General features: G+C 36.7%; 1 protein-coding gene across 1 annotated transcript; it reads left to right on the top strand.

Annotated features, from left to right (window-relative positions):
* The first annotated feature begins 1118 nt into the window (after positions 1-1118).
* LOC122603880 (DNA glycosylase/AP lyase ROS1-like) lies at positions 1119-13173 on the top strand. The gene is made up of 21 exons (XM_043776721.1): positions 1119-1263; positions 1965-2550; positions 3166-4617; positions 4837-5277; positions 5704-5794; positions 6188-7103; positions 7426-7505; positions 7632-7716; positions 7812-7903; positions 7973-8041; positions 8455-8491; positions 8564-8646; positions 9107-9311; positions 9530-9786; positions 9999-10035; positions 10112-10169; positions 10337-10476; positions 10778-10843; positions 10984-11098; positions 11572-11610; positions 12851-13173. Exons 2-21 carry the CDS (start codon positions 2106-2108, stop codon positions 12967-12969), a joined length of 4827 nt encoding a protein of 1608 aa, XP_043632656.1. The 5' UTR covers positions 1119-1263; positions 1965-2105; the 3' UTR covers positions 12970-13173.
* The last annotated feature ends 485 nt before the right edge of the window (positions 13174-13658 follow it).

Genomic DNA, 13658 nt, shown 5'->3' with positions numbered 1-13658 from the left:
ACAGTTTTCATAAATTTCCTAATAAGGGGAAGATCGTTAGTTTTAGACATCAGTCAGTCGTTAACATCGTTAGTTTGCTTACGTGACATTACTAAAACAACTATTCATCTTCTTCTCCCCCTTTCTACTCCATCCGCCGGCCCCCTGCAGCACCACCGTCGTCTCCCTCGCCGGAAAACAGATCCGACAACCACCACAAACAACCCTCTAGGGTTTTGTTCAACTCTAGACTCCAAATACTCCATAACCATCACTGCTCCGTCGCTGCTGCTTCTGTTCAACTTCCAGCTGCCACCACTCGACTCTATAATCTTTTAAAACAAAACCCATTTCTTTTCTCTTTAAAAACCTAATGTTTTCTCTTTTTCTTCTCTTTTTTCTTCCCGTCGCAGCCACGTACCGCCGTACCATCACCACCCCACGACGGTCCAGAAAGAAGGAGGAACAGTCAAGCTTCTAAACAGGTCGTTACAGATATGTCCATGTTTAGTTTTCATGTCGCAAACCTAAAAACGTTTCTCACTTGTTCCTTACCCTCCTTGACGATTATGGAGTCGAGTGGTGGCGGCTGGAGGTCGAACAGAAGCAGCAGCGGCAGAGTAGCAGCAGCAGCGTTGGAGCAGTGGTGGTGATGGAGTATTTGGAGTCTAAAGTTGAAGAAAACCCTAGAGGGTTGTTTGTCGTAGCTGCTGAATCTGTTTTCCGGCGAGGGAGAGGTGGCAGGCGGCGATGGTGATGCTAGGGGGTGGTTGCCGGCGGATGGAGTGGAAAGGAGGAGAAGAATATGAATAGTTGTTTTAGTAATGCCATGTAAGCAGATTAACGATGTTAACGTCTGACTGGCGTCTAAAACTAACGATCTTCCCCTTATTAGGAAATTTATGAAAACTGTATCATCTAAATAAATGAAAACAAAATGGGTTTCCCATTTTAGAAATTTTAGATAAATAGGTAATTTTTTTATGTATTTTTTTCCTTACAATAATAACCATACTAATAAATATTAGTATTAATTTATTATAAATATTTAATATTAAAAGATATTTACCGGGAAAAGAAAGCCATGAATAAAAAAACAAACTCCACTGTGTCCTTTTCTGCTAATAATAATCTTCAACTCTCCTCCTACCTATGGACTCACCCACACTTTCTTCTCCTCCTCTTTCTTTCACTTTCAGTTTAGCCGCCGATCACCGACTGGGTCAGATCTCCGGCGATTAAACATATACTTCATCATCCACAAAACCTTATCAAATCAAAAAGGTTCCACAGTTTTTATCTTTTTAACTGTTTCATGTCATTTTTTCAAGCTTTCACACTATACCGACAGAAAGTGTGTGTTTACTTTTTTTTTTTTGTTTTGTATTGTGAGATGTTTTAATCGGAGATCTGTCGGTTGAAAAACGTTTTTGGTGTGAATTTAATGTGTTTCACCAACTCTCACTCTTTTCTACAAATTTATTAAGCTCTAAAATTAACTTCTTTATTTATATCTAACTGTATTTACTAGCAAGTTGAATGTTTTAGCTGTATTTCTCAACTTCATATTATATTTTAATTATTTTTTCTTGATTGATTTTACATTTTTTTAATTGCAAAATAGATAATATATATAAATAAATTAATTAGTGGTCATCCGTACATCATTTTTTTTTAACCGTACATCAGCAAATGTGTTTCACATTATTATACAGAACAACACCTCAAAACATATTTAATGGTATAGAGATAAAATGATGGTGTACGAATCATAAGCCGAAATTAATAGTAACCATATATGCATGAGATCTTATGTGTAATATTTAGGTGTGTATTACTTGATATTTATTTGTTAATTTTTGCATGAACCAGGTTTATTTCTGCAAACGTAGTCCCATCAGATTTTCAGCACTGTTTTTTATATTTTTAATTATTAAAGTTTTAGTTTTATGAAAATATCATTCTTTTTTATTTTTTTCCTGCAGAATAATGTCTGAAAAGTGAGTTGATAATTGAGACATTTTGACTCGGTAAAAGCTGAAGTTTATTCCACCATGAGTTATTTATATTATTATTTATAAATAATAATTGGGTAAGGTTGGTTTGTTTTACCATATTGCCCCTTGATGGATATTGGGAGAGATGGTTCATTTCATGGTTATCCAGCTCAAGTTTGGCCTACAATTACCCCTGCAAGTCAAGATTACTCGGACTTGAAGATGAACAGCACAAATGGACTCGATAATGGTTTCAACAATGGCACTATTGGGACGAGTTTTGGTGGCTGGGAGAGTAGTAATTTGTGGTCAGATGATCGAGTTTCGAATACTCATAAACCTGGCTTGTATGACACCCTTTTTATGAATAATATGTGGAGTGGTATTCCTTGTAGTGATCTGCTTGCACTTGCAGACCCTGCTATAGCCGTCACCAGAAAAGGTTCTGGTGACGGATATGACAACATTATTGGTGGCGGCTGTGTCGGTATTGGTCGGGTTGTGTGTGATGACAACGAAGTAAATGTACAGCCGCAGAGTCAGGATGTTGGATGCGTGCCCGATTCACCACAAAGTAAGGGCCGCTATTTGTCAAATATTTGTATCCGTCCGTGGTTCTGACAAAAAGCATGCCATGTCAACGTGTAAGACACGCTTTATGTCAGAACCACAAAAAAGTTATTTTAATTAATTTTTTCTCTTTCTTCTTTCTCTCTCTTCACTATTACGTCACGTGGGTTCGTAACAAACTTCTTGGATTGTGTACAAGCGGCGTTGGTAGTTGCGACGCAACTTAGACACCTTCGAAAGACCCTAGTTTTGTTGTTACCCAATATTTTTTTGAGAAATTTACAGTCCGTTTGAAATCGTTATGGCATGAATTCTTTTCTGCCTTTCCTTTTTGCAAGTGTAGTGTTCTATGAAAGTTTTTCTTGTGTCATATATTGTTTATACAAAGCAAGTCTATACTTTTCAAGTTTGTATATGAAAGGATTGATGCAAACTACCTTGGGAATCTTTTTGAGATTCACTATACAATTTGATTGCTTAAAAAACTCAAAAAATGTAGAATTTGCTATTTTGAGCCGTGTAAGTGTAGCTAATAAGCTTGATACAACCAACGGGGTTTATGTGGAATGATTCATTAGCATCCGATTTAAGCTAACAAACTTGTGTAACATCAATGCAGATGAGCATCCTGACGAAACTAGATACTTGTTTGATCTAAATTCAATACCAATATTAACTGAACCAGAGTTGATCACAAGCAGCCCGTCTGAATTACCACCTGTAACGCCAAAGCCAACCAGAAGAGCAGGCCGGCGTGGAAAGTTATCTGATATAATATATTCAACTCAAGTTGAAACAACGGATCAGGACGTGATCAATCTTGAACAACCAGAACTGATCATAGAACAATCACAGAATGATTTGGAGGTCGAGGAAGACTTTGAAGAGGGGTCAAGCGATGATCTATATTTAAAGAAAACACCACAGCTGAAACAAAGAACAAAAATAAGAAAGTGTAGAAATCTTGAACAGTCAAAGCTGATCACTGAACAATCACAGGGTGATATTTTGCAATTGGAGATAGATGAAGACTTTGAAGATGGATCGAGTGATGGCCTAGATTTTAAAAAAACACCACAGCCTAAGCAAAGAAGAAGAAGAAGAAGAAGAAAGCACAGAAAAGTTGAACAGCCAAAGGTGATCACGGAACAATCACAGGATGATGTTAGGCAACTGGAGGTAGATGAAGACTTTGAAGAGGGATCAAGCGACAATCTAGATTTAACCAAAACACCACAGCCTAAAGAAAGAAGAAGAAAGCATAGACCAAAAGTGGTAATAGAAGGTCAAACCAAAAGTGCAAACAAGAGAACCCCAAAACCAGATGGTTCAAAGGGAAACAAAAAATATGATGCAACAGGAACACCCACAAATAAAGGGACAAATGAAGTGACTGATCGAACCATAAGCCGGCCAGTTAGGAAAACATGTAGGCGAAGAATCAACTTTGGAGACGAATGGGATTTTGAGGGGTCTGACTTTGAGTTCATATTTGAAAGTCAAGTCCTAAGCCCTATAACCCCAGCCAAATCTGAGACAAAGAAGGATGCCGAGAACAAGTGTTCAAAAGCAAAACAGAAAATAGATTTTTCAAGAAGTAATATAGTGAGTCGAGATAATTCTTCCTGTAGTACTAGTGCAGGCTTCAAAAAAGATGCATCGGGGATTTGTTACAAGTCTTTGGAGGCATATCGGTCTAAAATTCCAACATTTCCTTCAACATACAAGAGAAAGAGAACCGAACTGCGTTATACTTCTATTATATCCTGGGCAAAATCCTCTGTATGGTCTCCTGAAAGATTAACACTGAATGGTGTCAATCACCAATCTTACAAGAATATATTGGGATTCGGTAATTTGGAGAACATCCGAAAGAAAAGAAGCAAGGGTATAAAACGGATGCGTGACTTAAAATCGCTAACTCAAATGATAGAGGGTAAACAGCATACCTGCATGGAAGCCCTTGCCGCCGATTTTGGCTTTAATAGAGCAGCAAAGAAACGAACCAAGAGAAACTCTACAATGTCATCATCCTCATACTACAATCACTGGTTCCTCACCAACTATATAGGTAGCAATTTCAGTCAATTTACTTGTAAACGGGTCATATTGTGTTGCCTTTCTAACCCCAAAAAACCTGTTTTATTGCATGTGAACTATAAATGCCCGTTTAAACAGCCATTGCAATCAGTCACCCAAACCGCCCAGCTTGACCTGATTTCTTGTAGTGACTATTAGAAAAGTTGTTTCACAAGACACAGTAACAAATGATGTTTCGTGACAAATGCAGGTTTGCAGTCAAATTTTAGATGGAAAAACACCTATGATATGGATGCATTGATAAACCAATTTGAGAATCTGGGTCTTAAAAATCAAAGGGTGGAACAAGACCAGAAAGCACTTGTGCCATACTTAACAAGATACCAGGAGAAAAAAGCACTTGTACCGTACACAACAAGATACCGGCAGAAGAATAGTGTCGTTTTATATCAACAAAACAGAAGTCTGGTTCCTTTTGAAGATTCTGATTATGAAGAGAAGAGTGGGAAGCTACGCCCTAAAGTTGAGCTTGATGACGAGACAGACAGAGTGTGGAGGCTGTTGCTAGAAGATATAAATAGTCAAGGAATAGATGGGATAGATGAAGATAACTCGAAATACTGGGAAGAAGAACGAAATGTATTTAGTGGAAGAGCGGCTTCGTTCATTGCAAGGATGCACCTTGTTCAAGGTAAGCTATCATTACAAAAAAAGCAAAGTGCACGTAAAACTAATGCATCTTCTATCAATTTTTAGTAAACACGCTTGAAAACCAACGTTTACAGTCCTATTTACATACGAATATAAACAACGAACAGACTAGGCTGTCTCATAACCTCTTAATATTGATGTGTTCCTAGGAAGGGAAGGGGAAGGGTAGCCACGGTTGGGGTAGTTGACCCGTCAAGAGGTTTTGATTACGAGCTAAAAACATATAAAGAAAAAAAGAATAATAAAAAAAATATGCTTTTAGAAAAAGCAAATATCATAACCTCTCAATTGCGATTAAGAATATGTTTCATTAAATAGATTCGAGTGTAAGTAGGTTCCTTGTACAATCAATTTTGCATTGGATGTTCGAAAGGTATATGTTAACATCAACATACAATACTTGCAGGGGACAGACGTTTCTCTCGGTGGAAAGGGTCAGTTGTAGACTCTGTTACTGGAGTTTTTCTTACACAGAATGTATCAGATCATCTGTCCAGGTAGGGTAGATACTAGATTAGCTTTAAGAAATTTTAAGGTGATGAGATGGGTGTGTCGGGCAGATAATTTGCCAGTCGAAATGGGTAATTTGTTAGAAAGACAGGGTACCTGATGAAACTTATTCGATTTTGTGCAAAATCATAATGCAAATAATGACATAATTTACAAATGGAATCTAAATCCAAATTCTTGAATAAAACGATTCAGGAGGTTGTATTCCCTTGTTAATTTACTTCTGGAAACTTTCAGCCCATTTTGACAGTTCCGTAAATAGCTGAAACTATTTATCTCACCACGTTTCGAATATAAAATAACCAAAACTAATCCTATGAGTAAACGAGTTGAATTGTCACGAGATATTTAACACTGAACATATCCGTTCACCTTTGCAGCTCAGCATTCATAAATCTTGCTGCAAGATATCCCCTAAAGTCAAAGAGTAGCACCGAACCACCTCATGAAGAGAAATCGAGCATATCTGTCAGCGAAATCTGCCAGTTAGATCTAGAAGAAACCACCAGATGGCAAGATAACTCAAATCTGCAGCCAGCTCAGCCTCATGATTCTACAACGCCGCAGCATGCTGATTATGAAGAAAAAGGAGTTGTAAACAGCAACGAATTAGAAAGTATAGGTTATTCACACGAACAGAATGAGGGCGTTTCGGAAGATCATGTTACTTCCGAAATCCGACTTCCTCCCAAAGACTGTGACACACAAAAAGTGAATATGTTAGGAGCCATAGAAGCTGAATATATCGAACTGAGAGAAGGCAGAACAAGTATGCACAAGAAACATGAGGAGAAGTGTGTAAGTCAACAAAGTGAAATATCATCAGAATCTGCAAACCAAACTACACTCGAAACGGTATCGGAGAACTCAAATATTGTTTCAAATCAGGACATCAATGACAATAACTGCAATGTACAGAAAATTTTAGGTATAGAGAATTCATCAGCAGAGATTTCAGAAGTCATTGAAAGCAACAACATAGTGGAGAATTCAACAGATACTGTGCATGAGCTAATCGAGTCAAATTCAAATGAAAATGACAATCTTCAAGCCACTGTTAGTGGTATTAACAAGGGTAGTACTCTAGCAAGAAAAGGTAAAACCAGAAAAGGGAAAAAAGTAAAAGTTGACTGGGATAGTTTGAGAAAAAGCGCACAAGTCAAGAAAAAGAGAGAAAGAACACTGGACACTATGGATTCATTGGACTATGAAGCAGTTAGGTGTGCAGATGTTGATGAAATTTCTGATGCCATTAAGGATAGGGGCATGAACAATATGCTTGCAGAGAGAATTAAGGTACACTTTACTCATTTGTCATTCATAATTAGTTAGGATTGGGTTGGGTCAGGACAGTTTATGCTTGATCTAAAATGGGTCAGATCGGTACAATAAATTCATTAAAATAATAGAATGTGGGGAAATATATTGAAATTCCTAAATTTTTGGTATAAGGATGTAAAAAACAGAGTGTTTGTATATCCGTGGAAAAAAAAATATACATTTTCAACTGCTTAGCTTGCAAATTTTGCCACCTTAAATAGCACGTAAAATTATATTGAACAAGTGGCATACCGTGTTAAATGCTACATATGGTTAGACTGACTAAAGAACTATACAGGAGTTTCTGAATCGACTTGTAAAAGACCATGGAAGCATTGATCTTGAATGGTTAAGAGATGTTCCACCTGACAAAGCCAAGTAAGACAACGAAAACATCAAACATACAATATACATTTTAAAGCAATACTCGATAGTAATTTTGATATATCACATAAGACTATAAGAGAATTTACATTCTATCAATCTATCTACTGTTGGTGTTAGGGAATATCTGCTAAGCTTTAGAGGTTTGGGCTTAAAAAGTGTGGAGTGTGTGCGGCTACTTACACTTCACCATCTTGCTTTTCCAGTAAGTTTTATAATCTTGAAAAAAGTTAATCAATTTATTTTGTCATTATAACATTCAGATATGAAGTATTTTGCATGTATTAAAATATTCAATAGGTTGATACAAATGTGGGGCGTATAGCTGTACGACTTGGATGGGTCCCACTGCAACCGCTTCCAGAGTCTCTTCAATTGCATCTTTTAGAATTGTAAGCCATAAATCTCCTCATAGACTTTAAGGATTTTGATAGAATGCTAACACTAGTGTTTCAATCCAGGTATCCAATTTTGGAGACAATCCAAAAGTATTTATGGCCACGACTCTGCAAGCTTGATCAAAAAACTCTGTAAGCCAAAAAATTTATGCATTACCATAACAAATATAAACATTGATTAGATGTGAAACACCAGATAGGCTGGGTTACAGGGTTGGGTCAATCAAACAAGATGGTTTGGTCAAGGTCAACATAAACACATACTCTTTAGATTTTCTTTTGTCATATTTAGTGACTGAAATACGACTAGAAAACTAATTACTAAATAGCAACTGCATGACATGATGTAGGAGGTTTTGTGTGTTAAAAAACAATACTTCGGGAAATTTTTGAGCTATTAAACCAATTTGACTCATTTATCTTAAGTAACTAGGATACTTGAACCATTTACAATCAACAGATTTAATATATGCCAACGCTACCCCCATTGAACCCATATCCAATATTGAATCATTATTGCTAATGTTTTGTTGCATAATTAACAGGTATGAATTACATTACCAGATGATTACTTTTGGGAAGGTAAAACCATACAAACAAGTAACTAAAGGTGTCTCCCTGATTGATGCCAACATAAGCTCATAACATGTGCAGGTTTTCTGCACGAAGAACAAACCAAATTGCAATTCATGTCCCATGAAAGGAGAGTGTAGACATTTTGCCAGCGCATTTGCAAGGTTAAACTTTCTCTTAATCCTTTAGTTTCTCGATGCATTTGCAGAGTTAACTTTTTGGGTAACAGGTGGGTCAAATTGGGTTAGTATCCAATAATACTTTTTCTTCAAAAAAATTTCACCTTTTTAATAGTTGAATAGTGTTAAATATGACTACATAAATTATATTTTTCAAAGATATAATAAGCTTAATCTTAACAAAACATGGTTTCCACGCATTAGAAAATAGAGTTTGGTAACAATCCGTTTCCTTAAGTTCACAATTATGTTATTTTACCTCTTTGACCCGTTAGATATTTGAAAGACCTGTTAGTTGTCTTTGTACCCTCTCCATATAACCAAAAATAATGCTTTGAGTTTGATAGAGAGTTTTCATTTGGACATCAATGGTTCCATGCCTCAAGTAACAAAAAAAGACAATGATCAATCGCTCACTTGTCACTAACGAAGGTTTTTAAAACAGTGCAAGGCTTTCACTGCCAGCAACAGAGGAGAAAAGCATTGTAACTGGTACTGAAAACAGGACACATGGTCAAACCCCTACATGGACCACCAATCAACCCCACCTAAGTCTACCGCCACCTGATGACTATCTGCAGCAAGAATTTGGCATACAAAACCATGACCCATTTGTTGAAGAACCAACAACACCAGAACCCATAATTGAGGTACTGAAAGGAAGTGAATTTTGATGAAAATAGAGTAAATACTAACGAAAAACAAAGTCGGCACAAGTTCCAGAGGCAAATGTCTCTCCCCATAATGCTTAACTAAACAACTCAAAAGGAGGTGATTTTGGAGAGTCAACTGCCTCTGGAAAGCAGCTACTTTTGTATTCTGTTGCTTTTAGATACTTTATTATAACATTTAGTTCGGTTTCTTGCAGGTACCTGCAACACCAGAACTGGAACAGACACAACAAGAATTTGATATAGAGGACTTCGGAGAAGATACTGAAGAGATCCCAACCATCACACTCAATATGGAAGCTTTTACTCAGAACTTGCAGACTTACATGGAAAATAACATGGAACTTGCAGACGGTGACATGTCAAGAGCCTTAGTTGCCTTAACATCAGAAGCTGCCTCGATCCCTACACCAAAGCTAAAAAACGTGAGCCAGCTAAGAACAGAACACCAAGTGTAAGTACATGCTTATTTTATTATCGATATCTATAAAAATGAATACATATATCTACATATATATTACATATTGACTATAGAGGCAGCCAACTTAACATACAAAAATAGAGATTGTACATTTAAAAGCTAAGACCCATGTTGGACATCGATGCACAGATTTAAATAATCGGGTATTTCATGACATCTAATGACTTTTCATATAAATGTTGCAGCTATGAGCTTCCAGATTCACATCCTCTCTTGAAAGGGGTAAGCATAGTTTTGGAGAATACGACTAGTATTTTCAGTATTTCCTGTTTCTCAACAAATGTTCTCTACATTTCAGCTGGACAAGCGAGAGCCTGATGATCCTTGTTCATACCTTCTTGCAATTTGGACACCTGGTGCGTAGATAACAGTGACGGATAGTCGGATACTATCATATATCTAATACTTGAGAGATGTTTGAATGTCAAAATATTAATTCTTAATATTTGTCCGATCATTCTGACATAAAAATATGTTTTGGCCGTCTGGTTGCTAATTTACGTGTTTCTTGCTCTTCTATCAGGTGAAACTGCAGAGTCAATTCAGCCACCAAAAGGACAGTGCAACTCCCAAGAATCTGATACCCTATGTCACAAAGAAACATGCTTCTGGTGTAACAGCATGCGGGAAGCAAACTCACAAACTGTTAGAGGGACACTTTTGGTGAGTGTAAAGTACAAGTACTGCTAATGATTAAATAATGAAAGCAGCGCCGTTCTAAAATAAAAACATGAATGAAGCGGGTGGAAAGAGTAACTGGTCAAAATGGGTCCGTCAACCCAAAACACTTTTTGATTGAAAATGTTGATCTCAAATAACTATTTTGTCAAATATGATTACAAAATATATAATGTCCATAGTAATGTTTTATTTGAATAAAATGGTTTAAAAGATTTTGTATACTAGAGTTGCCGAGTCGGACATATAGTATGTGATGCTGATCTTCAATGCCCATTATGAATAGATACCATGTCGAACCGCTATGAGAGGGAGCTTCCCACTCAATGGCACATACTTCCAAGTTAATGAGGTAACTTACATTGCTGACTCCTAGCTAATCAAAATTCTTTCTGCATGCCAATAGTATATTTTATTGTTAGCTCTTCATTAAATTCTGGTTGAGATGGATGTAAAAACAACGTTCTCAAAAGAATTGTGGTTGAGATGCAGGTATTTGCAGACCATGACTCTAGCCTAAATCCAATTAATGTTCCCAGATCTTGGTTATGGAATTTACCAAGAAGAACAGTGTACTTTGGAACTTCCATACCGACAATATTTAGAGGTAAAAGATGATAAGTTTGACATTCAGAATATCAAAATTGCATAGAAAGGGTAACGGATTTTGTTTCCAAGAGCACTGAACACAAATTCAACTCTATTTACTAAAAATGGCACAAAAAAAGGAACTTATGATACTTTCTAACTAAAAATTTATCAACGGATGTACATTTTTATCATACATCAATTAAATGATAAAAAAAAAAATGTTACCTAATTGATACTCCTTTTGCAAATCACCAAGTCGCAGTTAATGCTAGCATTTGTACACATGTTTGCTGTGTAATCCTTCAACGTAATGGTTTACCTATCAAGTCAATTTATGACCAGAAGTGATATTTAATGTTTGAAAACAAAGGGCTTTTCCTAAAACAGAAACTGGAGCAAAGTGTGTTACCTTTTAATGCATGTTGCAACACATGTATCAGAGTAAGAGTTTATTCTTAAGAATTGCACATGACAACTTTTATCTGCCAGGCCTGACGACAGAAGGTATCCAGTACTGCTTCTGGAGAGGTATGCAGAGATATATGTCTTCATTTACTTACTACGGAATACTTTGTTTTGTTAAGTTCTCGTACAAACTGGTAGTTCAAGATTAAAAAAAAAAACAAAGACCGCGATAATAAAACTAGACCATAGACCCTATCAGAGACTATCCGGTATTTAACGAATTTAACATTGCCGAGTTTTGGATATCCATGAATAAACTATCTGGTTTTATATGTTTTTAAAGAGTACAAATAAGCCAAGGTAGGTCTTTCAGAGTTCTCTCCTTACAGGACTATGCTGATAAGCAAAGGTAGGTCTTTCAGTTGTGTGCATATACAATCTCATGTTCATCCAAAAGCAATCCTGGCCCCGTAAAATTTCATGCACAAAATTTGAGGAGGGGTTTCCGTCCATCTAGTATATATAATGTCGAACTTGACATGTAGTTTTATAGAACTCTTTGATTAACAACCGTATAACTAAACTTCTCTTCAATAAGATATAGTTCAGGAAACACGGGGCCACATTCAGTCTCACAATATTTTACAGGCAACTGTGGATCAAAGTATTTCCCATAAAATATGTTGTACTTTCTGGGGAACCCAATGTGTAGAGTCAGCGCAAGCAACTGGCATGACGGATTGTGAATTCTACAACTAGATTAGGCTTGTAGACCGTAAATTTAAGTTAAGAATGTAAAGTGAATAAACAGCGAAAAAGAGGGATAAACCAAGTTGGCCCGCTAGATGACTAAGCATCATGCATACAAGGTGGATGTCAATTATCTTTACCTTATATATGAAGGTGGCAAAATGAGTGGTTTGGGAAACAGGTCAAATGGGTTCAAGTCAAAATAGCTAGTCTTTGGCACATGTAAAAAGGTGTACTTTTGCGATTCAAAAAGGAAGGGTAACGTTTAGAACTGGTCCAGATATGTTGGGTCACCTGAACCACTTTTATCCAACTTTTCTAGCTGTTTAATATTAATCATATTTCTTATTAATTATATGCAATAAATTAATAGAGCTTCATAACTAAATCAATGTAGAAGACTGTAACTAGTAATGATACACACTTTGACCCGTTTCCTTATTGTGTAAACCTACTATTTGACTCATATAAGACAAATTTCTAATCAACCCATTTATAAGTAAAAGGGCTGCACTACTTCAACTGACCGATGTGCTATTAAAAGAAAGATATATCTTGTAGAATCCTCGGATCAATTATTACTGGCTCACTTAACGCTAATCTTGTATTGCAGGGTTTGTTTGCGTGCGGGGATTTGACCAAAAAACTCGCGCACCACGTCCACTTATGGCTAGACTACACTTCCCAGTTAGCAAGTTAAAACGCTCAAGAGGAAAGCCTGATGAAGATTAGATACGGAGGCCATTGGAGAAGTGAAAGAAACATGCACATAGATTTGGTGGTAGAAAAAGGCTGACTGTTCACGCCAAGATTGACATGATTCATGTTTTAGAAATCATAGGGACACTGACTAACTGTAATGACCAAAATCTGAATAGGTTGTTTCTTATTTTTTTTAAACTTCTTTTAGAGATACTGATGACATTTCATTTCTAATTCTTTTCTTTAGAAGCTAATCTATAAAGGTAATCATGAAAATCAGAATCGTAACAAGCAAGTAATCATGATAACCATCAGTCCATCACCAAATGGTCTAGTGACAAGGAATCCTGAATCTTCACAAGAGGTATCAGGTTCGAATCCTATCCTAGGCATATTTGGGGGTGGCCACAGTATATCATTTCCGCCTAAGGTGGGCCTAGGTGAGTTTCCCCCAGATCTCTGGGTGATAGGAGATTCTCATCGAGGGGTTTAAATCATAGATCTATTCGGTGAGAGCACTTTCTAGCGCGTACCCAGTTAAGACAACGTATACTATACCTCCCGATATTCACGAGTAATTCACACTTTTCAAAAAAAATATATATACGATTAGCTGAAGTGTGGGAAAAGAGCAATCATACAATGAACAGTAAGTCGTTATTTGGTTCGCAAAAGACGATAAAACAGATCTAAGTTAAGAACCAGTCTACTCGTTCAAG

The sequence above is a fragment of the Erigeron canadensis genome, chromosome 6 (genome assembly GCF_010389155.1).
Source record: "Erigeron canadensis isolate Cc75 chromosome 6, C_canadensis_v1, whole genome shotgun sequence".
Lineage (NCBI taxonomy): Eukaryota > Viridiplantae > Streptophyta > Magnoliopsida > Asterales > Asteraceae > Erigeron > Erigeron canadensis.
This window is presented reverse-complemented; position numbering and strand designations above follow the sequence as displayed.